We start from the raw sequence: 25646 nt of genomic DNA, 5'->3' as shown, positions 1-25646 counted from the left end.
CAGAGTCCTGTAACAATACCATATTTAATCCCACAGCTCTTGAAACCACGTGATAAACTGAAGCCAGAGCACCTGCCGAGGAGGAGCAGATGAAGCCAACAGAACAGAAAGCCCCACACAGGAGCAAGGTCACCGCAGACACTTCACGCCCAAACTAGGTTTTTTCCCCCATTCAGCTAGATTTCTCTTTCACCTTTTTGCAGGCAGAAGCACGGGAGGAAAAGGGCAGGTGATACCGACACTTGCACAAAATGATCATGAACTAATCACCAGCTGCCTGTCCCAGCTGCGGTCAGTCCCCACACCTGGCAGGAGGTCAGCTGCTAGACAGACTGCTATCACAGAGGTGCAAGATAAATTATTTCTCATACATTTTCACTGGAAAAGTGAGGATATTTGGGGTGGGGAAGGACTGTAAAAAGGAAGGAAGCACATCTCATTATTCCTGTAAATTCATCCAAACCAACATTTCTCAGACACTATCAACCTCGCATTTCTTGCTGCCTTCAGCACTGCTCAGCTTCTTTTCCCTTACCACCCCCTGCCACGGCACAAGCAGTGACACCGGTGCACACGTGCCAAGTGAGTGTCATAAATGACATGCCTTTATGCCTGCACTCTCCACAAACGGAACACGAATAAAAGGCAGCAAAGCCACTGAACTACATCACTCCAGCGAGCAGAGCATCCTAAATCCTAACCATCACCATATATACTGACCGGGTGTACAGATTACAGCTCAATCCTCTGCATTTCACGCAGCAGTGCTTCATTTTGGTGATCAGACATTGCTATCAAGTTTGAAGTCTTTGAAAACTAGCATTTCCCCATATTAAATCTTCACAGAGTAACACAATAGGGAGATTTTTTCACACTTTTGGCAAACCAACTGCAGCCTGGTATCTGCACTTCAAAGCTATTTGTGCAAGGCACGGAAAGCTGAGGTGGCTCCACTGTCCCTGCTTCTCACATGCAAGGTTGTGGAGGGCTCCATCAGCTTTCCCCTTCTGAAAAGTCCAACTTCGTATCACATAAGTCTAAAACACAGTGGAAATTCAGCAACAAAAGATCTTTTAACCTAGACCAAGATTAAATTCTCATTACAAGAGTAAGTCCTTCAAACTTGGGTCCTTAAAACGAAACTGGTGGAAGAGAGAACTGTTTAACTTCATATTTCAAGGCAGATTTTTGGTATCTAAACTAAGAACTAAAGGGCATGCTGAGAAGGCTGCTGGTTTTCTTCACAGTTCAGCCATTAAAAAAGAGAACTATACCAAGAAACTCAACAGAATCCATCCCACTGCAGTTACTGTAACAGAAATGCCCTCCTCCCGCCCTGCAAGAGTTTGGTTCATCTCTGCAGAGCAGTCTGAGGCTTGCCTGGAAGGATAACACTCACCACCTGCTGCTGATGTTCTCCTGGGATTTGCAGAGTGATGCTGAGGAACTAGCCCCCCTTGAGTCTGGTGGGCTGATGTCCTCTACATGAGGCAGGGAAGGATGAGAAGGGGAGAAGCCACTTTGTGGGGAGGACGGGGTTCGTACTATAGAGCCCGGCAGGCTGCTGGCATCTGTGTCAGTCCCAGAACCGCTGCTGCCCTGTCGGGTAGGAGTCCCTGTGCATCGCACTGAATCGCCTCCCTCCTTGGCTTCCTGCTTCCTCTTGCGGTATTCTAGTAGAGATACCTGTGAGAAAAATACAGCTATGAGTCAGGGAAAGCAAGGGACAAGGCTAAGGGAAAGAACACGCCCATGCATTATTTAAAAAAATATTTCTCTTTGCAGATAAAACCTTAGAAGGTACACCGGGATTACAAATTTTCCTGAAACTGCAGGCAATCAGGAAAAAGAACTAAATGATGCAAATTTGGACCACCGCCCCACTTACCCACATTTACAACCGGTACTTCAGAAGAAATATATGGCTAGTTTGCTTCTGAAATTTCACACTGCTTCTCACGTCCTTCACTATTCTGTGGTTAGTGACATAACATAATGCACATCAGTACACCTGTACATCTGAGAAACCTGAGAATAAGAGCCTTCTTCACAGAACTGATCTTCAGAGAGTCCTGTTCACACGTACCAGTTCAGACACACTGAACTGTGTGGTGGTACTGGGACTTGGCAGAGCCCGGCACAGAATTTTAGCCTGCTGAGAGCAGGTTCATGCTACAGTGGTTCAGCAGCCAGCGTTACACACTTCCAACGTTATCACTTAATTAAATTATTTCTAACAGAAGTGGAATGTATTTTGTGCAAACCAGCCTCACATTTGTCAAAGGCACAGACTAAAGCATCCCATGATGCTGTCTTGCAGCACAGGGACAGCAGGACCAAAACTACACAAGTATTTCCAGCTGAGCACTTACCTTTCTGCATGCCTCCCCTTGGTGTTATTATGAGGCACAGTCCCTCTTGAAGGACTCACAGAACGAAACTCTGCTGAAGAATGTACTAACTACGATTCAGTGTCTGTATACAGGACTTTACAATGCTAAAATGCTGAACAGGGTATTTCCAAAAGTAACTCAATGTATAAAGTTTTCAAGATAAGTGTAACCAAAAAACCAACCAACCATAAAAAAGATCTTCCAGCCACCTGGAGACTTGATCCAAGTGGCCATACTTGCCAGAAAAGTCTAAGCACGGGGTAAGGCACTGATATACATCTGCACAAGTATATGTTTATCTGTCCTATCAGTCCCAGCTGATAGGTAGAGCTAATAGCTCCCTGTAGGTCACTGGCTTACTACTAGAAACCAGCACTCATTTACTTTCTATTAAACAATACTCCCGTGCTTCTAGTTTCAAAGTGCTAAAACTTACTTAACAACCTTCACCTACTTTTCCTGTGAAGTTGCTATCTTCCATATTAATAAGCCTTTCCAGCAAAGAGCCCATATTTTCTTTTGAAACGTTGGGCTCTCCAAGTAACACCTCCACCAATCAAAAAAGTTGCACTTTGTTATTACTCTGGTTCTTGCCCCTCTCTAACAACTGTTTATGAAGGCTGCTAGCACCATGCTTCCCCTTCTGTGGTCCCCAGAAGTATTTCTGATGTGACTTTGACCTCCTACCCCCAACTCTCACATGAGAATCTTGCCTAAATGGTAGCTCCCTTTATTTTAACAGCTTTACTGATTTCATCCAGGCACTGGACACTTGGATTACTTGACAAGTTTATTTTAGTTATATTCCTTTAAATTTTTTTTTTTTTTAAAAAAAAAAAAGCTTCATTTTCCCTGCATGTCTTCCCCATGGTGAAAGAATTCCTGCAGTCTTAGAATCTCTCACAAGAATACTTACCTTCTTCCTTTGTGGAGGATTCTGGGGAGCAGATCGGACGCTTTCACAAGCCCTCTCACCGCAGGGAGACATGGATCCATGCGCTGTCTCTTTAAGCAGTCCTGACTCATGTCTGCTGAAATATCCTTCAGAAGGAGAGCTGCAGCATCCTGCTTCTGAATTCACTGGCTTCCTGTCTCCCAAACAAGCAGATCCCCGCAACAAACCATCTACACGTGGCATAGCGTTCAATGGGGAAAAGGCGTACATTAAATTAAACTCTGTCCGAAAAGCCTGATCAGAGCTTCGTAGCAGCATCTGTGCTTCCCCACTTTTTCCTGGGAAGCTTGTCTCTGAAGTAGAGTTTATGGAAGGTTGTGGAGCCAGATCAGAGGATCCAAAGCTGAGCAGCGACGGCCGTTCCGGGCAGGTGTTTGCACTGGAATCCAGGTCAGATCGGAGGCAGAGCTACAAAATCCATGAAGGCCATAGGAAAGGGGTGAGAAGTCAAAGAAAGGATTAGGATCAGGCAGGGATGGGGAGAGAAACTTAAGTCAGAAAACATTCTGTACAATGCTAACTTCCTACTTTCCAGCTGTTTTTTTGTTTTTAGTGACCCTTTTGACCCTTTACCACACTGTTCTGTTTGTTCAAGAAGGGAATGACTGGGACTAAATAATAAACCAGTTTAGCTGTCCAGTACAGATGCCCCTTCTCCCTTTAAGGGTCTTACTGAAGCAGAGGGCAAGACTCAGCACTATGCCTGAGCAGTCAATGAAGAAAAAAAACCATCTCTGATCACCTCAAATGTCCCAGTGCTGACATTAACAGTTCATGCTAGCTAGGTTCACTATGAGGAGAAAACAGAAGAGATTTGCTGTCCATTTGCTGTTCTACTGGCAAAGTTCTTGAGTGCCCCAAGTCAACCACTACTGTCTCCCTAACAATATGATGCCCAGAATCCCCAAGCCATTTGTTTTCACATCTCATTTTCAACAATCTCTAACAATAGTCCATTCATTTAATTTATATTGCATTTCGACATTTTACATTCTCTAACAAAGGCGTAACTGCATCATCTTTGCACTGTTGTCACAGTTTCTGAACACTCGGCACTGATACAATGGTATATCCATTTTTCTGCTTTAAGTGCCAAAAAACCTCCAAGGCAAAGGAATAAATGATGCTCTCCTTCACGATGTTGTCAAGATCTCAGACAATGAACATAACTGACACGACTTCATGCTCTTTGCAGGACTACAGTGCTTAGAGAAAACACAACAGTGGCACCAGGCACCAGTTATGCCCTACTGCAGCTGCTGAAATATTTTTCCACTATTGCATTACAGCCCCAATGATCTGCCACATTAGAGATGAATGTGTATTTTCCACTGTGAAACAGTCTCAGAGTATTTCACCTCGTGTTTCAAAACAAGCCAGCAGCTAAATAAAGTACTACTTTCTTGTGTCTCTTCAACATTTTAAGACTGAAAGTGAACAAGATGTAAATCAAGGCTGAAAAGGGCAGTCAGGTGCCCCAACTGTGTCCTCATAAGCTAGTCTAAATGATCAGTGAATGCTTTCCTATTTCCTCCCCAGCTGTCATTTTGCTGCTGCTGAGTAAGTATCAGACACCACTTATTCCCTGGGCTGGGGCTGATGCTGACTGAGCTATTTCCAGCAACCCCACACCTCTTGCCTTCACCTCAACAGTTGAGCTATATCAGGTCTTCATATTAACTGTTTCCTACCAATGTCAACAAACAAATAATAAATTCCAGTCTTCAGTCAATTTCATTTTGCTCTGTTTTCTCTCTCGTGATAATCTTGAAAAACCTGCTCAGTCTTATCACAACTAATGCTCCACCCTCGCTCCAAACTTCTCATCCCTCCCATCTCACTGAAGCCTCAAATGAACACACAAGCACACACGCTCTTCATCCCAAATGCAACTGAGATAGTGATACCTACCTCAGGTGACATGGACTCAGGTCTATGTGCAGGGGAACTCTCAGGGGAGGATACGTTCTAAAGGGGGGAAAACATCTTGTTACTCATATAGCTAAACAGTCAAGAAGCAAAATAAAATCAACTAAAAGCAAGCACAGAGGTTAGCAGTGGCTACTCTAAGCAAAGGCTATCCCAGGAACTGCCCAAAACTTAATGCTAACTCTGTCAGTTCAGTGGTTTCTAAAGCTTCCAGGAATCCTTAAAATTACATTCCTCAGCAAGCCAGCAATGGAGCATCACCTGCTCACCTGAGGAGGCTTGTAAACCAATAAAAGAATCTCTTGTTTTCTTCCCATGATGCTGTATGGCCACAGGACTAAAGCACAAACCTTTATATGAGTTTACTTCATGAGACATGTTCTCTGAAGTTAGAGTCAAGAACTAAATGAAACAGACATCACATTAAAATAGACTCATTATAAATGAGCTGCATTTTAGGGAACAAAGCTGCCTATGGTCTAACAAGATGTTAAGACTTTTTCTAGAAAGGGAAAGAAGGTAAATGGGGCAAGCATACAGAAATACAGTGAAATACAGGCTTCTAACACTGGAGCCAACTTGCTAAGGTGAGACTGGAGACCAGTGACTAGACTGTGGAGGTACATAGCACACTGCTCTGATCTGCTACCTCAACCACAGCAAAAGTAAGGACAATTTACAATCAAGCTCTGTGCCTGAAACAGCCTTTCATCTGTCTCCTCAGTGCTCCACAATCTTCCCTGCTGACCTCCACAGATCTGCCTTTCAGCCAACTTTCAAAAAAAAAAAGGGTTCTCAAAGAAAATAATCAAAAGCACACTAAGCTAAAAATACCACAAAGGACTGTTTGCTCTGCTGCAAAGCAGATGAGGGAGCAAAACAGTCTCCAGTATAGAGCAGTTTGTCACTGCACAAAATTATTTTTAAAAGTTTGAAATGGCAGAGTCTGAGCAGTAGACTTTTCATTTTTAAATGAAAATATGCAATACTAGAAACTAAAAATAAACTACAAACAGCACAATTCCTATTCATATAAAGAAATGCAAGTCCTAGCTGGATAGATGCAGATAACTCTCACACAGAGTTTAGAGCAAGGAAATCCACCTAAACAGCCTGCTCAGTACTTTTGTGCAAAAGGAAGCTGTCATGAAATTAAAGGCACAAAGTACTGCCTTCCTACACCAGCAAGAGAAAGGAGAAATGAAGAACACAGTGGAAACTGATGTAAAATATTTCTACCATATTTTGGATGACTGAAATCTGTTGAGGCAAAGAGAAGCTGAGGATGTGTCAGACAGCCTATGAAAACTCAAACACTGTTACACTCTTCGGAAGAGACACGGAGGACTTGGAACCATATGGGCAGGGAGAGCTGAAGTAGGGAAGATGACTGAAGAACACTGAAGAGCCTGCAAAATTTGGGAGCTGCAAAAATGGAGAAAAGAACCAACCTAATGTTATCGATAACTGTGAATTGAGGGGAGGCTGGGCTGCAACAAGGTTTGACATTTAATGGAGAAAGAAATTTGGTATGGACAAAAGTGGAGTAGAGGAAAAAGGCAGCAGTACTCTTGAGTCTGCCACCACGATGCTGCTCAGGAATATAGCTGCATACTCAAAAAGGAAGCTGTGGCTAGTGCTACCTCTGTGGCATATCTTCCAGTTCATCTTTTTGGCATTCCCAGCTTCCAGATGGATTTACCTCAAACTGTAGTGGAGTATTGCAGCGACTAGCAGCCAGAGAAGGAATTGGTGAGAACATCACACCGTAACCATTGCGACTTTCCTCCTCTCCTGGCAGAGATGAGCAGGGCGTAGCCAGCTGTGGGCTCACTGAACCAGGAACTGAAGGGATGGGAGGTGGAGGGGTGACAGGAGACAGAGGCCTCAGCAACTTCTTAACGTTCTGCTCCATCAAGTAGCGAGACTTCCATTTCTTCAGGGGACTCAGTAAGTCTGAAAAGTAAAGTAAACTGAGGATAAGGCTGCACCATTAACAACTGCACATCACACACCATCTCCTTTCCCCTGCTCCCAACCCAAATGGAGCCCATGACTCTCCAGCATGGCTATGAAAGAAAATATTTCAACTAGTAGAGCGGAAGCACATGAGGGAGCTAGGGGCATGGGAGCCACGAAGGTATATAGTACAGGGGAGGGTCAGAAGGAAATGTCAGGATCATTGCTATGAACAAACCACAGAGAACAGTTTTCATTACTTGAACCCAGTAGTTCCCTGTACACAATATCAATACAGCCCAAACATATTTTAATCCCACAAAGGATTAATCCATTTCCATAATATCTTTTTTTTGACGTGCAGTTAAAAATAAAAAACAAGTAAATCCTGCAGTTTAGTTGTTCACTTCTTCAGGTACTGCTCAGGGACGTGCTATTAATGGTTCTGGCACGCTGTTCATTTCTCACTAATCTAACTTTTCAATAATCACTTCCTGATCATCTGCATGTTGTCTAGCTTCCTGCCTGTCATTTTTGGAAAACTAATCACTGATCGGGTGGATCTTCTCAACTTCTTTCTCTGTAGAAAGATTCAGACAAAATACTTAACCATCCTGCTGCTTTACTCACAGATTTGAGCTCCTCCATCTTTGAGACTGACTTGCTCATTACATACATGCCTCTCAGACTTTGCTACATCTCTCTATAGTCAGCAGATATTTTGTCCATCTAACAGCATCCTGCTGAAAAGAGATGAAATTGTACTTCCCCTCCCACCACTGGACAAACGATTACATGACACTGGGGTCAATGACGCAAGATAAAGTGATTGTCTTTTCATAAGAAAATACTGAGAAGTTGAACACGTGATGCTCAAGCTAGAATGTGTCTACAGAAATTTGAATGAATGGCAAAGTAACATTCTCACCTGTCAGAAAGATGTGCCATGAAGCAGCAGTACACATTAAGATGTCATCCTGTATAACTGCCTTTGTTATTCAGCAGCTTCCCCAGCTTCACTCAAGCGCCCACGCTGCCCTCACGGTGCTCAGTACTCACCTGTGTCATCTTTGCAGATGCTGGAAGAACTGCTGTTCTCGTTACTTTGGTATAGACATTGGGTCCTGTTCTCTTGTGGAGCTGGTGAGGTCTGAGTCATCCCCTCTTCCAGGGCTTGTTTGATCCAGCGCTGAAACAGAACGAGACTACATAAACGTGCAACCCCTCCAGTACTTTCTGTGTAATCTTGCAGGATGTACTTCAACTCCTACACTACTGCAGTGGGGCAGACCGCTCAGAACACTGAGATCACCTTCTTCACATATACTCAGACAGGAACTTGTTAGAGCACAGCTGTTCAATTCAGCACTAATGGCTACAGTGATGGGTTTGACTACGTGCTCTGGATGAAATGTATACTAGGGACACGTCTTCAGCAATAACAAACAAATGTTAAAAAAAAAAGCGAATTATAAATAAAACAAACAAAACTGGCAGCCAATAACTATTAAAAACAAGCTTCATTAATAAAAATGAGTTGTCTGATAAGGTATCATAAACCTTGTTTTCTGCAAAAAAAGTTGTTTCCTGCTCAGGAGCATGAGCACACTGCCTCGCTAAGGTATATTAGAGCCTTACATAGATTCTGCTCTAACAGTTCCTCTGAGAAATGGCTGAGTTTAGTCACATAATTCTTCCAGGACTGTACTTGCTCCCAGGCAGAGAAAACAACAACAAAAAAATCTGATAAAATGCAAGCAGCAGCTTTCAAGAGAGTTAGAACAAAAAGAAAATAAAAGTGAATCTTTTCTTCAGCTTCTAATAGAAGAGATAAAAATCATGGTTGTCTTTAGAACACAGATGTAAACTTGAAGACTTGTCAAATGAGCTGTTACAGCGGGTGTGCTAGCCCCATGTCTTGATCCAAACCAACTCCTGATGGCAGGCAAGAAACCTTTGGTTACTTAATTATAAAAAATAATTACAAAATGGCAAATACAAAGGTAATTCAGCCAAATGACAGCAAAACTGCTGCCAAAAAATACAGTAATTTGCATTCAAGTAATTTACCCAAGGGATTCACTTCTCAAGTCTTTTATTCTCCAAGAGAGGTTTAAGATCATAACTTTGCCTTTCAGTCATCCAGTTAGTTCTTCTGTACATCAGCAAAACGTGTCCTACCAGAGATGCACAAATGTCGTGTACGATTCCTCAAGCTATCATGGAAGCATCAGAAACTCAGCGGTCACAATCCTCAAAGTGAAACAACTTTAATGCAGAGGTGAAGAGCAGGTGACAGGATCTATTCTGATGGCCTTCATTACTGTACAGCAGACACTTTCTTTGTTCAAATCTATCTCAGTGAATTACACTGCAGCCACTAGGAAGAGTGTAGAGTGCCAGCCAGCGTGGAGGGCTGCTACCTCAAATGTGGCTTCTGATCTGGCAGCCAAGTCACTGTACAATGTGTGATGAACGTAAACATGTTATACAGTTCAGTTTCCTTGTAAGGTACAGACACTGGCATGCTTTGGATGCAAGCTGAGATCAGCTTAGTTTTCTGGCACAGTTCTCAGTAGATTAAGGAAGAAGCCTGCAGACAATCCAAGAAAATACATGTGATCTATTTGAACAACCTTTATAAATCGTCCCTCCTGACCGAATAATCAAGAAGCAGATACGATAAAGATCAGACCATGAGAGAGTAACATCATCAAGTTCTGGACCATTCCTAGACCTTACCTAGCTGAAAAGGAGGTCTTCCTTGTGAGAGCTTTCAAAACATTCCTGAGCGTGAGAAGCAGACTTTTTCCTACACCTCCAAGCTGTCAGCAGTAGTGATAAAAACACCAAATGCTAGCAAGCAGTCTTTTCAGTGGAAAAGCTGGGGAACTCCCATGAAGTAGATGAAAACCCTTAGTAGTTATAAATTTCATTTCAAGAAGTAGAGATCTATTAAAAAAAGTCTGTAACATGGGTTCTGGACACCGAATCCTTCAATGCTTCGTTAATTATTTAGATAACGGAACAGGCAGCGTGCTTAAGTTTTCAGATGATGTCAGCCCAGGAGGAACAAGAACATGCTAGAAGACAGCATTCAGCATTTTCTTAGTAAACTGGGAAATAGATGGGAAAAAAGCAGGACACTGCTCAATACAGACTAGAACAAAATACCATACAAAGCCAGAAACAATCACTTCTAAAATTATGGCCCTGAAAACAAATAGATTTTTTCTAACAAACACGGAAAATCACAGACTGAACAGGTCTAAATCAACCTGTCAAAAGAAAATTCAGTTGTCATACTGGGAAGCACAAATAGGCATAGGCTACATGACACAAAGTAGCTTTCTGCTTTATTCAGCACTGAGAATGCCTGAGCTGCAAAACAACGTTCTCTTGACTTCAGAAAGACGTGGACCAAATGAAAGAAGCCCACAGTGAGACTAGTCCATTCTCTCTCAAGCACTCACAATCATTGTATGACTAGAAAATAGCCAAAGGTAACAAAAGATGCAAGGGAAGACTGCCCATGGAAGCAAACAGGACTTTGTTCACATGAGTATATATGAACCATCAAGAGTTATATCTATGAAGGAAATAGAGACTTCAGCTTTTTCTTTTTTTTTCTAAGTGTGTGTTAGTGTAAAGCAACAAATTGGCTGGAGGTGAGAACAGCAAAGTCCTAAACTGCTCTTTGGAATACCTTCCTCAAAAGAGGGCAAAGAAAGTGGGACACTGTGCCTGACTTTGAGAGCTACCAAGACTGAGAGATCAGAAAGGATTTCCATAAAGCTGCTCTCAGGTAATTAATTATACAGGAACTGGAAAAGCCTCTGAGCAAAGCTGACAGGTGACAGGCAAGATGGATACAGATAGAAATCTGACTGAACTACTGTTTCCCTGTGGATGGGTAAATGTTAGCATTCGCTGGCCACATACCATCCCCAGAGAAACAAAGCACTCAGCTGGACTCAGCTTAGGCTTCCTACAGGGCCACAAATAGACAGCTATTTTGTGATCCCAAAAAGAGAGCCGTGGGCTTGCTCTTGTGAACAGACTCTGCTAAATAACACAGGCTCTCCAAAGAGAACAGAACCTGACTGAGGCACTGTATTCCCAAGGTGTTTTGCAAGACTGCCCTATACCCACAACGCCAATCATCTTCTGACTGTGAAAGTAGTGAGGAAATGCATTCTAAGGGCAACAGTTAAACCCCTCAAATCACATATGATGGATAATAAACAGCCATTATAGATGAGAAAATAAACGTTTCGAAGAAGGGGATCACAGAACAGTTCTACTACAGTAAAAAGCAAGGATGGAGACTTGAACCCGAGCTAGGAGAGGGTCAGCAGTCACTGCCTACAGGCTGCCTCAAGACACCAGGCAAGGCCAACTCAGCAGGAATACGTGGAAACAGGCTCAAAGAGAACAAAACAGATTTACAACGGTGCCAGTAATAGCATGATGAGTATATAGCCCCCAAAGGTAAGACATAAGCAAACATACCTTTTTACAGGAGCTGTAAATTCCATCCAACAGAAAGGGCCTTCGACGTCTCTCAGGGTTGAAAGGTGATCCAAAACGAATGTAGTGTTTAGGTGTGGTACAAATTAGCGGGGAGTGGATGAGACCTGGCAACATATTTAGAGTTGTTGCCAACACTGTTGGGTCTGTAGTAATGCGCAGAGGGCATTCAATAGGGCACTCCTGCTTTTCTGCCTTGTCATTCAGCCATTCGGTAACAAGATACTGAAGGAGAAAACACATGTCAATGCAACTAGCACAGAGGATGAAGAAAGGTGATATGGCACAAAGGCACGCAGGAAAGCAGTGCTAAGGGTCAGCCTGTATGTTAAAACCACCTAATATTCCTTAACAGGAAAGAACACAGCCATGACTTTGCTGCATCAATTCCAATTCTCATCTATTGTAGGCACAGCACCAGTTAATCCTGTTTTATAGGAGTAGCTCGATTTTACCTTCATTAATATTATTAGAAGGTTTCTCCTAGAACTTGACTGCCTTGTTCTAAGCCAGTTTGTCGATGCAAGCCTAACTGTATTCATAGCTAGTTTATTTATTCCCAGTACATGTCAGCATCCTACTATCTTCTGCAATTTCTCATTTCCCTCAGAAATTTCTCCCAGCTTGCACATTTTAGTCTGCAGTCATGTTTCCCTCTCACTCTTCAATTCTGCCAAGCTGAAAGCTAACCTATTCCATTTTGTTCTAAACAAATACCCCCCAGCCTGCCTTCCCATCCATCCCTAAAAGATGCTGCCATATCTGCCACCATGATCTACATATCCAACACACTGTTATCATAGAATCATAGAATGGCCTGGGTTGAAAAGGATCTCAAAGATCATCGAGTTTCAACCCCCCTGCTGAATGCAGGGTTGTCAACTAGACCAGGCTGCCCAGAGCCACATCCAGCCTGGCCTTGAATGCCTTCAGGGATGGGGCATCCACAACCTCCCTGGGCAACCTGTTCCAGTGCGTCACCACACTCCGCGTGAAAAACTTCCTCCTAATATCTAACCTAAACCTCCCCTGTCTCAGTTTAAAACCATTTCCCCTTGTGATATCGCTATCCACCCTCATAAAGAGTCGTTCCCCCTCCTGTTTATACGCTCCCTTCAAGTACTGGAAGGTCGCAATGAGGTCTCCCTGGAGCCTTCTCTTCCCCAAAATGCTATTTGCTATGTTATGCTATTCTAAACTTATATTCCACCTAACCCTTTACATAATGGCTCAACTTTTCTCTCCTCATCCTCTTGGCAGTATACACAAGATAATCTTTACTACCCTTTGCAGGATGGAACAACCTAGTTATTTCTGGTGGGTTTGTTGTTGTTTTTTTTTTTTTAAGCAAGTCCCACTTCATCTCTGAGCTGCTTGATTTAATGTACCATTCTTGGTTGACAGTCTTTTCCTCCTTGCTTCCAATACACTGAAAGCATGCAGAAAACTTCTCATGACTGTATGCATACAGTTTATAGATTCCTCTCTCCTAAAATTGCCTAGCACCTCAAAGATGACTGGGTACTATCTCAAGCTCAGTGTGCCCACAAAGAGCACACTCTTTTCTTTAGCCAAGCTCTCTTCCTTACCACAGACATTACCAGACATTTCTTTTTGCTTTCTCATCCAGGGTTCACCCTCCATCACCCAATTCCTTATAATGACAAGCACCCTACAACCCTTTTCCGAGGATCCTTCAAAAGGAAGTGGTTTCCTCTCCACAAAGACAAAGCTGTTATGATTTGTCTCTTTCCAGGCATTTTGCTGTACCCAACAGTGAGATCATTCCTACTGCATCTCAATCAGCCTGCTGGTATCTAAGTTCTATGTAGACTAACTGCATTGATCTGCTAATTGTTTCTTGATCTTTCTTTATACAGCACTGAGCAGCCACCTGACTCATGATGAGGGCTCTTAGACACTACAGGAGAAAAAATAAAGCCAATGTAAAATCAGGTCATTCTGAGTATTCTGCAGAAGTTTCCCCTGTTCCCTAAAGACCACACAACACCTATTTTTTTCAGTGTCCAGTTTGAGCATTTGATCATATTTACCTTTTTAGTTTTGGGGTACTTCACTGCAGTCCGATTAGACTGAGATCCTGCAGCCAGGATAACAGTTGGGTCAGATCCCACCAACTGTCTGCCTTCTCCTGGACCTTCTACACTGGTGACATCTGTTGTGGTTACCAAGTTGGCAGTGCTTCCCTCCTCTGAGACAGCCTGCACAAGTTCAGCTTGCTGGGAATTGGCTTGTTTCTGTCTTCTCAGTCTTTGTGCTGAACTGGTCCGGTATCGAGAGAAGCGACTTTTTGGTCGAGGTCTGGAGGGTTTTGCTGGAGCTGGCTTAGTAACTGTTTTTTCTGGGACAGCATCCTGCAACATAAGTTGTCATTAGTTCAAGCACCATTAGGAGCCTTCCATTTCTCCTCTAAAAGACTGACACACATTACCATGTTGTTTGCTGTGTTCTTAAGGGGTCAGCTAGAATACTGGTCTTAAGAGAGAAGCAGTATTCAACTTGCCATTTGTCTCAAGGCAACTATGCTCACGTCTAATTTGAGTTGACAAGCATCATTCTAGGCAAGTATCTGTGCAAATACTTACGCAAAATATCTGCTGTATAATGGGAACACATGCAAAGACAGTAGACACGGCAAAAGAAAGAGACAAAAAAAAAACTAACACAAAGAAAAGACCTCCTAATATATGGTGCCCACTGGGTGAAGGAGCTGGGTTTAATCCACCAAAAGAAGAGTGCCACCTAAGAAAAGCCTTCCTACATCCAAACTAGGGGCACCAAGAAAATGCAAGCTCTTTGCACCAATGCACAGTGGGAAGACAAGGATAGACAGATCAGACTGGATAAAAGCAAAAAAAAATTTCACCATGAGAATTGGATGAGATTTCCCAGAGGGTGTGCAATCTCCATCCTTGGAGGTATTAAAGACAAGACAGGGTGAAACACTGGGCAACATGGTCTGACCTCAGAGCCAGCCCTGTCTGGGTAAGAATAGTCTAGAGACCCCCTGAAGTTTCTCCCAATTCTGATGAGACAAGCTGCTTATGTGTTTGGTATGCAGGCTCTTACAGATCTTCATCTTACCGCTACTTGTGAAGACCGTCTTGTGTTCACCCCAGTACTGCTGTTACTGCTAGAAACATTTGAAGCAGCAGCGGCGCTCAGTGTTGAACTTGCATCCTCAGTTTCAGGAGTCTCTGTTTTTATTTCCTCCAGCTCAGGAGCCTCAGAATTGATGCTGACTTCAGCATCGGTGCTGTTCCGGTCTGATGGCTGCTCTCGTCTCCTCTTTCTCTTTTCCAAGTTTTCAAACATGTGCATGATGGCTTCTACCTTCCTATCTTCCCGAGACTAGAACACAAAAAAGTAAGTTGAAGTTAGCACTGCTAATCATGCACTCAGGAGAATGTAAGAACAGACAGGGGATGCAAAACAGTTGGGAGAACAACTGCCGAACAGCAGTGAACCAAGAACAAGATAGGGGAAAAGACAAGGCTTAATTTTTTTTTTCCTTCAAGTATTTGTGTTTTTTAATACAGCAGATTTCCCAGAATACCGACAATGTAATCGTGCATTCGGAGTAATAAGAATAACTAGCTTTTGTTCTTAAATAGGATCACTTAGATACTACTGAGTTACATTTATAAAATAGCCAAAAGGAAACATGATTTAAGAACTAAAAACTGTGAGCAAGAATAGAGTGAAAAGATGACCTGGAAACAAATGGAGCTGCTTGCTAATGAAAAAACATTACAAGCAAACATAAGCCAGAGGCAACAGAAGTAAGTGAATCAGTAATTTGCAGCAAGCATAAAACTACCACACAAATTGTCAGGAGATCACCCAGCTCAAAATAAAAGCTTTTGTGCAAGCAGCTTACACAGTGGGTAAGAAAAACAGAACATAAAAGAGCAGGGAGGCAAGAGGATATTTATTAGGTAAACAAGCAACAGGAAATCTTATCACCTAACTGTGTCAGAAATAACTGTTAATTCCATATGTAAAAGCCCAGTACAATAATGATGCAGACACTGGCAGACAAGCTGAATCAAATGAATTTCAAGAAGAATCAGGTGGGATCAGGTGCCTTCGAGGAATTGTCATGGGGGAGTTAGTGTCTTAAAGCACACAGCAATACTGATGTACAGTAACCTGGCCGTTGTAGTTTCCTGTTTTAAAAATATTCAGTCCACAAAAATAAATTTTAAAGATTGAAAAACCTGCAGATACAGGTATTTACCTGGTGCCAAGTATAGAAAGCTGAATCTCATTAAAGGAGATTAACTGGTGAAACATGTACAGGAACAGGGCTTACAAGCTCATGGGAAACTAACACTTCACTTGGATACATTTCTTGAACTATGCTGTCTCAGAAGGAGATCAGCTTCCTTGCATTAAAAATAGAATCTTCCCTCTAAGCTTATGGCCAGTCTGATGGAAGACTGCTTTTATTCAAATTCCAGCAGAAACTTGCCCGTTCTAAAAAATCCATAAGATAATCCAAGGATCTCTCTGTTGGATGGCCCCTGGCTCTGCAATTTACTGCACTATCTTAATGATTAAAACATTCTCAGGAAATTTCCACATGGAAGATCCATCTCTCTGATCAGAGAAAGCATGATAGTTAGAGTATTTAGCGAACAAAGAAAACAAGAAACTCCTAGCTCTGATACATTTATTGCCTGGTAGAAGGATGGAAATCTCTTTTCTTCACTGACTTTTTTTTTTTAATACCAAAAAATAAAATTAACAATATAAGAAAGTTGAGAAGTGACTTATCACAGATCCAAAAGCACTAAGAAATATTGTGATCAAGACAACAACAATTTGGGAGCACAAAAGGACTTCCTAATAAAGAATACAGCAACTTTTGCCGATTTGCGCCAGCAGTGCTGTTGGTAGCCTACCCCTCTTGAAAAGTTTTGCCACTTCCATCCTACCCCTCTCCTCATGGCAACACATCTGCACAACCATTCAGTCAACTCCTATGTGGAACAGATGCAGGTTAACAAACCTAACTCAGCAAAAAGGGTCAAGGTTCCGGCTCATCATATGTCTCCATAAATTCTTGGGCTGGCAAAATGAGGGGCGCTGCAGGAATGTAAAAAGTGTGCAATTACCTTTTTTGAACCTAGCACTGTCTTTTTTAGCAGTATGAGTTTTACAGTAAAATAGCCCTGAAACTAACAGTGAAACCTTTCAACCAGGAAATAAATCTGCCTCGTACCTTTGGATTTGAAGTGCTTTAACATAAATCCTGTTGTGTGAAGTCAACTGATGACCACCAACAGCTGGAGTTTATGTTGAAACAACTGAAATAACCACCTGGACCTGCTGGTCACTACATGAATCCAGTCCTAAGGAGAATGATAAACAGAGAAGTACTTGCCCGTCGGCTGTGGACCAACGTTCCCTGTTCATCTACAGACTCCTCTTTCTCCTCTTCTTGTTTCTCTTCCTTATCTGCAACCTACAAGAGAAGCCCAGACTTAGCATGGCAAACAAAATCTGGTAGCATTTTAAAGTTTTCAAGATTCTCATAGTAATCTAAGGTTTAAAAAAAGGTACCCTACAGTTTCTGTTCTGAAGACACCAGTATTGTCCTGGATGAGATTCCACACCGCCAACAAAAACATTCAACAACAAAGATATTTGACAAAGTGTCAGGAGTTCTACCTCATTGTCACTGACTGCTGCTGCAGGTCCTTCTGGAACTTCTTCTGTTTGTTGACTGATGTTCTCCTCCAATACAACACCCTGCTGTTCCATTTCTAGTTCCTTTCGACGGGCTTTTCGTCGGCGTGTTTCTGCCCCAATCAGTGTGCCTAAAACAGGTGGAGGTAGGTGTTCTGCAGCATTTGGGCTACGTTTCTGCACAGGGCAATTCCGGTTCCCCTTGTGACACGCACAGTCCACTTTATAGTTGCTGCTCCAAAACACAAACATAATTCGTGTCACTCTTCATTTCTCAACCCTTGTACAGAGACATTCAATGCATCTCCTACTAAACATCTCACCACGTGCCAAAGCAAGGACAGCAGGCTACCTTATGGCCTCTACTGTAGAATATGCCAGCAGAACTGGACAGAATAGCCGGAAAATGCAATTCAGTAGAAAACGGAGCAAAATGTAGAATGCGAGGAAAGGGCTGGAGGAAGATGTCCAGTCCAGGAGGGCAGTGGAGAGCTCCTGGGCGAGGTGAAGGACTCACCAGATGTTGTACTCATAGTCAAAGGCGATGGTAACCTCTGTGTCCTTGGCAATGGTGGCAACAGCATAGATACACAGGTGGATCATCCCATCAGCAATCACATGACGAACCTTGTTAAACAAAGCAGAGATAAACTAACGTCTCCACGAGTTGCACTTGTTATTTCCAAGAGGGAAGGCTCCTTTCGTAAAGTAACTCTTATCTATTACATGAATAATTATCTGAAAATCACTAAAGGGAAAAGCCTGTTTCACTGTTCTGCCTTATCCTATGCTTTTCCACTCACACCTGCTTACCCTATCATTCTGCAGCCAGATGAAAGCTTTAATAGAAACATTTTCCTTCAAGAAAAAACTCACTTTCCCAACCTTCTGCTGATCTCTTATTCCAAATATAAATCATCAAATGAGCAAGAGATTCAGAAAATACACCCTTTTTACTTCATTCTAAGTTTGAATATTCATAAAAAGGGAATGCAATAGACTTATGTAAAATTTATCTGCAATTTTGGTGATGGTGAAGACAATTTACCTCTGCATTTGGAGTGCAGGAGCGCCTGATGAACCTGGCATCGTTACCAAAGGTGCGGGCATCAACACACATTTCAACGCCATTGAACTTGGAGTAGAACAGCACAAATGGATATGGCCTGGAGAAGTAACAGAATGTCTCAATCCCAAAATACTCAATTCTCATGGCAGTTAAAACAGCAAGCAGTGCTTCCATCAGTACTACTGCTCTGGAGGCCTATGCGTTTCCATGAGCTAGATCGAACAGATTTACTTCAATGGGTTTTGGTTCATAAGCAGAGCATCAACCTGGGGCTATATATTTGATTTCACACTTCTATGGATGGCACAGCTGGCAAGGGCCCTGCAAGTGTGCATTAGCCCTTTCTGTGCTATGATGCTCTCAAACTAATCACTTCATAGTACTCTTACTTTTTGAAGAAATGCCCATTGACCTCGAATTGCTGTCGTAACATAACCTTCCCTCGATACTCAATTATAAGGGTATCTAGTGCCAAGTCTCTTGCTGCCCTCAGGATCTTCCGGTGCTTCTGAACCCGAGTCACCCGTCCCAGCTGCAGCTGTAACAAAACAGAGTGAAATACAAGTGCTTAAACCAAAGCCTTCCAACTCACGAACATGAGTATCTTGCTTACAAGAAAAGAAAAACGAATCTAGCAGAAACATCCAAAAACTGCACATACACCCAGTCAATATATTGTTTATCCTGTTATCCTGTACCAGCTAAGTGATAACCAATGACCTTGATAATATTCATCAAAAACAAAGTATTTACTCCTTTCCTTCAGCAGTCTCACAAATCTATCAGATGGAGTGTTTTAGTCTTGCAGCTAGGAGGCATAACCAGACCTGTCAGTTGCTGCTAATAGGGAACTGCTCTGCAATTATGGCCACTTTCACAGACGGAATACATCAAATCTTCCCTAAATTGTGGGTTGTCACACATTCAGAGAAAAAACAGAAGCTTTTCCTTCTGCAGAGGATGGTAATTCTAGCTAACAAGCCAAAGACTTAAGCTGTCAATTTCCATCTCCATCCAGAATCTTCTCTTCATATTCCTGTTCAACCAGTGCTGGGGACTTTATTACACTTTTTTTTTTTTTAAACATGAAGAAATACATTTTTAAGCAGGTGCTGACAGTTTAGTGAATCTCCTTCATGTTCACGTCTACTTTCCATTACAATGGATTTTCACAACAACGTCTTGACAGTATGAAACCACTTTGGTCTTTAAACATAGACATCCAAAAATGACATGTTTTATGGCATAATGGAAGGATATTGGAAGCACTAGGACACAGAAAAGACTTTTTATAAAAAAAAAATCTTTCCTCGCATAGCAGGTTAAATCTCTCTGCACGTAAAAATTTGGGAAATTTTCCAAAATTATGTGAAGATGGCCAGCTGCCTCACCACAAAAGAACTGTGTGCTCCTTCCTAAGTACGATATCCGTCGTACATAAGGACCGCTTCTTGATACTTTTCCAGACTGAACTAAGACATAAGCGTTCTTGCTTCAGCAATAGTGACATCCATCTATCTAAATTAGAAGCAAACCACATGATGTTGTTGAAGAAAAGCTCCCAACTTTTCCTGATGAAACTTGTTAGAAACAGCTACTGTGCAGCCTGCTCATCTGAATAAAAATCACATTAGCTTAAGAAAGGGCTTGATCTGAAAAACAGCAGAATGATGACATCTAACCTCGGGAAAACAAACGTTAATGCCCTAAGGCAGCACTCAGCACTGAGAAGCAAATGAAACTCTTCATACTGACCATGTCGAGAGCTCTGAATCACAGACTTTACCCTTCTCTCTCCATTTTTTCTTTTTTTTTTTAAGCAATCTTACACGTGTTCTGAATAAATCTCTTTGGGAAGAAGGAGGCTTTCATTGTTTTAATATGACATTACACTGCAAATCTTGGATCAGCCAATAAAGTAAGATCTATTAGTTGACTTCTTGCACTCAGGTCTCCAGGATAAAAATCGCTTTATAAAAATATTCATTTGAAATCTATGCAGATGGGAATAATGGCCTTGCTATTCCAGATCTCCTCGTAGAGATATATCCAGTGCTATGTTTATCACACCTACAGGGTACAACTCTTGCAAACATTTTCATACCAATGCATCTGCAGACAATTGGAAAAACCTGAATGTATGTATTAGAGAGACTATGAAAAGCCTTGCAGTGTCATATCTTGAATCCTGATAGAAGTGCACAGATCATTTCCCAAGTCCAGAGAAACCCACTGAGCTAGCATAAAAGAAACACATTGTTTTAGAACCAAGAAGTCACACTGCTAGCCCTGATTTCTGATCAACTATCCCATAATATGAGTAAACTCTAAGGTAAGATCTTTCCTCTGCTGAGAACAGTAGTATTCTGTGGTCACATCCACTTATTTTCTGTTATAATCAGCTCCTTATCTACACAGGCTCTATATGCAGAAGGGATGGACCAGCTGACCTTCTGTGTTTGCTTCCAACCTTCATCATTCTACAATTCTATCAAGTTTTCTTTGTATCTTTTAGAAATGTGAATTATTATCTGGTGGCCTTCGTTCCTGCCTTTGGCCCACGACTGCTTTGCATTACTGTTCACCTCATGTTGGAAAACAGCTTGTGGAACACAAGTGGGATGAAGTGAGATGGTGGAAGGAAAAGAAAGCCCATGGAGGAAAGAGAATCTGTGCATCTGTGAAGCGTCATAATTATCTGAGTTTGGTACAACAGGAATGATCTCAGCATTTCTGTAAGATCCTAGCTCAGCTTGTTTTTCGTTCTCTGAATTTAGAAATATGGAGAGGATTAGCTGCCATGCTTTCATGTGTGAAAAGAACAAATGATTTTACGCACGTCATAGGCTAGGGATTGCTGACTGGTAATCAGACAAAACCGTTCTGATATTTTTGCAGAGCAACATCTGCATAATACTCAGTGGCTTTATTTTATAAAGGCTCTTCACTTTAGCATGTGAAATCAATCAGGGGTTTGAGCTCAAGTCAGCAATTATCAGAAGCAACAAAGGGCAAATAATGATCCTGGGTTTGCTCTGGCAATAGCAGGCAGAAAAGTGCTTCACTGCTTTCAAATTGTCAGGCATCTGGCCACCTAGTTGTTTTTATTCATGGCACCAAACAGCTTCTGGTTTTCAGAAGCTTTCCTTTGCATCATTTGGATAGTTGAGAATTGGCGTATTCAGACCATCCCAATGATCAAAATCTCACCTCCCAGATGAAACTTCTTAGCCCACCTCTTCCTACTCATCCTAGTTTGGGGGAAGCTTTTAGGTCACCTTTTCCATCCCCCCCCCCCCCCCCTTTTACTTTTTTTTCCCCTTAGGAAGAATACACAGACTACACTTGCATCATTGCTTACCCAAGCTAATCAACTGTAAGAGCACACAGGACATGTATGACATTTTATTTTTACTCCTTTCTACATGCTCGAGAGTCTTCACGGCCAAGTAGAGCAGTATTTGCATATTTTTTTTCCCAGTTAGAAATACCTATTTCCTCATCATTCAGAAAAGCTATTTTCCACATCCAGTAATGATATTCAGTGAAATGACAACTGATGCAAACTGAGAAACCTTCTCAGTTTACCTAACAGAGATGAGACAAACAAGTAGATAAAAAACATAAAGCACAGGCTGAGAGACCTTGTACCCCTGGCTGGTCACTCCACACCTGTGCCAGCTAGCATCCTTGCAACGCTTCACAGCCATCTGCTGAGCTGGGAAAACAAGGACATAAGGGCGGACAAGTGGCAGCCCAGGACAGCCTTCCTCTGAATCCAAGAGATACCACAGATATCAATTCCCTTTGTATTTGGCCAGCATTTGGAATGAAAGCTACCTACCTACAGCTTGTTTAGAGTAACTGCAGCTCACTATAAAGTTTTGCAACTTAATCTTTTTGTTTCTTTGTGATAGATTCCATCTGGAACCTTCTGATTTGGAATGCTGGTCATTTTTCCCTGTGGGAAGACCTACACCTCTATCGGGGGGAATGTGCAAGAAAGCATGACAAGAACAAGCACTTATGTATGGTGCTATTTTAAAACCATCTGTCCTGCTACACACTGTGAAGGTGAGAAAAAGAAAATAGCACATATTTTAGTATTTATTTCAGGTCTTCTCCTAAAATTAATGTGAAGGAGTTAGAAAACTACATGCAAGTCTCAGAAAATATTAAATCTTCAAGAGAAGTAGAACACTTCTCTCCCTGTATTTCCTCACAGTTGTTCCATTTAGAAAGGCCACTCACACAGTCATATAGAAAGGTTATTTCCTCCTCCTCCAAAGTTTTATTACTGTAGATCTGGAGGCAAGAGTGGAAGGAAAGAGTCTAAAGTCCCTGTTTCGCACTCTCTCTTACTGGCAATATCTGCACTCTGCCTGGTGTGCTTCACCTACATGAAAGCAGAGGGAAAGCTGGGAGGGAACACATCAACTTCAGAGAGGTGAGTCACCTGATATAAACAAGAATGATTCAAGCACAAACATACACCTGATATTCAGGTTTCTGACTGTGCTCCCCTTCTACAGGAGAGGTGCCCCACATCTGTTTTTGGAGCCCACCCTTTTCAGCTCCACCTATCCCCAATTCCTCCGAACAAGGAAACCCCAAAACACCTGAAATGAGTGGGAATGCTGGACAAGATGAAACAACAGCTAAGAACAGTGAAGGAGAGGACAGACACAACACAAACATCCTTTCAATGATTCTCCTTGTCTACATGCATTCCAAAAGCTGGTAAGACACTAATCACCGCATATCTCAGAAGGGACAGAATTAGGTACAGACAGTTCCCTAAAATCAATCGCAATCATGCAGTATTTGAAAGTTAACAGAGTCTAAGTAATCATTCAGTCAAAGTAATGTTGAACAGCATCTTTAAAATAGCTTCACACATAATATGAACCAGAAGAAAATAAAAAAGACATACGGTGTCTCAGCTGGAAAGCAGGAAGTTTCCCATTTCCAGGAAGTGAGAGAGCTGGTTCTGCCAGATTCAGTCATTTGGTAACAAGAAGTACTTATGGTAAAGTACCTGTGAACCTTACTGCAGAACTGTATAAAATGCCCCCAGCTTTATACCACTGACATGACTGAATACAAATGTTCCCGAATCTATACTCAGAGAAGGTCTTCTGTCCTTCCCATGATCAGCTACAGTCTTGTTTCCTCACACCCACATCACATGCCCAGCAGCCAGAGGATCTCACTCACCCCACTTCTTCTGTCGCATTAGTTCTTACCTGCATCTGGGACCCAATAACGGTATTATTGCAGGCCAACTCTGTCTTGTTGATTGTGTCTAGCATAGCAGTTTTGCCCACGTATTCTTTATTAGAGTTTAGATGACGCTCCAACAGGTTCTGTACATCAGCGCTGTACTGGTTAGTAAAGGCTTCTTCATACTGATCTGTCCAGAGTCGTATTCGATTCTCCCACCCTTCAGCTGTGTTTTCATCCAAGGCATGTGCTTCAGAAGGGGAATTCTGCACCAAATAGCAAAGGGTGAATGACTACTACACAATGGGAAAAAACTATCCACAGTGCCCTGACCATATGAACAGGCTACAAAAAAGGCGTATATACTCCAAGTTAAGAACGCACTCATTATGATGTCACCTTTTTCAGAATCTCCATCCTTCAAAAATATTGAACAACAGTGCACTCTGGAATCTAAAGAGAACCGTGTCAGACTAAGACCTCTTGAAAAATGGGTATTTGGCACTGCTACACACAAGAAAATTAAGCCAGCACTTGGCCAGAATAAGTTCTTTTTAAGTCACTTTGGAAAAAATAATTATGCAGATTAAAAAAGCAAAGGAACAGAACACAAATGCAAGTAAATCTCATGCAAGCTTGTCTTACAGTCAACCCACTCACATCCAACATAATGCTAGATGATGCCGATCGTATCTCAGTCTTCACAGTGACTGATCCCAAAATACTTCTAAAAAACCTCCTGGCTAAGCGGTCACTAGGGTTTCAAGAAACTGAATGTACGGCACAAGCTAATACCTGGAGGGTTAAAACTGCAAGCACTAAGCAGTGTAAAGAAAAAAGGGTAAAATCAGGTAATCCATTGATATCATCTTGTAAGGGAGGAGATGAAAAGAAGGTGGTAGAAAAAAAAAAATTGAGCTTCATTCTTTACTTGACGATAATTGTAATAATCAACAAATTATATTCCAGAGGTAAGAAATTTAACTGGCTTTTAGGACCAAAATGTATGACATGCTGAAGTATTAGTAACCAGAACCACTGAAAAGCGATCATTTTCACCATACATATTAAAAGCATAAAAGTTCCACATATTTTTACCCTCTCCAGGCACTCGAGTACTATGGAGACAAGTATACACCCAGACAGACACACCACAGAATCTTCCCATTTCCTCTGAGCCAACTGCTAGGAGTCACTGCCAACTACAGTACTGGTCAGATAGAATTCAGGCAACTTCGAAGCAACTCTTGTGTAGTAGGGATATTTAATTCTAAGCACAAGCTCCCTCCCCGTTTTTTTTTTTTTTTTGGTCAAATAAGCTTTCTATCATATAACCAAACCTGTCAGCATTGCAAAAAGAGACAAATATACCATTCCATCCATCCCAAGTAAGAGGATGTGGAGAGAAACAAGGCAACACTGCTAGGGATGGCAAAACTTAACTTGAGCTACTGAAAGATGCCCAAGCTTAAAATATCTTTGATGCAATCAAATAACTGACCTCACAAGAAAGCAGCCACAACCAGTTCTGCACCTTGAACACCTCACTCAGGTGCCATGAATCAGTCTTATCTCTTGGAACAGGATGATACTACCTTACAGAAAGTGAATAGCCATCTGAAGTAAAAGCAAGGTTCAAGGAATGATTCTTGGGATACCCTTTTGAGCAGGCCTGCTTGCAGCATATGGAAAGGCTTGGGATTATTTTGACATTGGTACCACAGTCAAAAATTCCCCAGACAAACCATTAGAGGCACAAAATTAGAGGGTAAAAAAAAACAAACAACAACGACATAGCGCTATCACAGAGGCTTCTCGGTTCCACTCACCTTCATCCTCAGAGACTTTCGTGAGCCCTCTCGAAAAGCCTGCC

The 25646-nt window shown here is 42.0% G+C and overlaps 1 protein-coding gene across 4 annotated transcripts in view; it reads right to left on the bottom strand.

Moving 5' to 3' along the window:
• The window catches only part of SETD5 (SET domain containing 5), a 61582-nt gene that overhangs the window by 7172 nt on the left and 28764 nt on the right, over nt 1-25646 (bottom strand). For 3 of the 4 annotated variants that reach the window (XR_002442682.1, XM_021410018.1, XM_021410020.1), the window contains 15 exons: nt 25603-25641; nt 23797-24039; nt 18940-19088; nt 18530-18647; nt 17999-18108; nt 17464-17716; nt 17177-17257; nt 14872-15138; nt 13821-14141; nt 11749-11991; nt 8296-8425; nt 6980-7233; nt 5260-5316; nt 3310-3756; nt 1400-1686 (listed from right to left, as the gene is read on the bottom strand). Coding sequence is in view for 3 of the 4 variants with exons in the window: in XM_021410018.1 (XP_021265693.1) it covers nt 1400-1686; nt 3310-3756; nt 5260-5316; nt 6980-7233; nt 8296-8425; nt 11749-11991; nt 13821-14141; nt 14872-15138; nt 17177-17257; nt 17464-17716; nt 17999-18108; nt 18530-18647; nt 18940-19088; nt 23797-24039; nt 25603-25641 (2999 nt within the window). In the remaining variant the exon portion in view is untranslated. The remainder of the gene's footprint in view (nt 1-1399; nt 1687-3309; nt 3757-5259; nt 5317-6979; nt 7234-8295; nt 8426-11748; nt 11992-13820; nt 14142-14871; nt 15139-17176; nt 17258-17463; nt 17717-17998; nt 18109-18529; nt 18648-18939; nt 19089-23796; nt 24040-25602; nt 25642-25646) is intronic. The other variant, XM_021410019.1, reaches the window with a different exon arrangement.

The sequence above is a fragment of the Numida meleagris genome, chromosome 11 (assembly GCF_002078875.1).
Source record: "Numida meleagris isolate 19003 breed g44 Domestic line chromosome 11, NumMel1.0, whole genome shotgun sequence".
NCBI classification, from domain to species: Eukaryota; Metazoa; Chordata; class Aves; order Galliformes; family Numididae; genus Numida; species Numida meleagris.
This window is presented reverse-complemented; position numbering and strand designations above follow the sequence as displayed.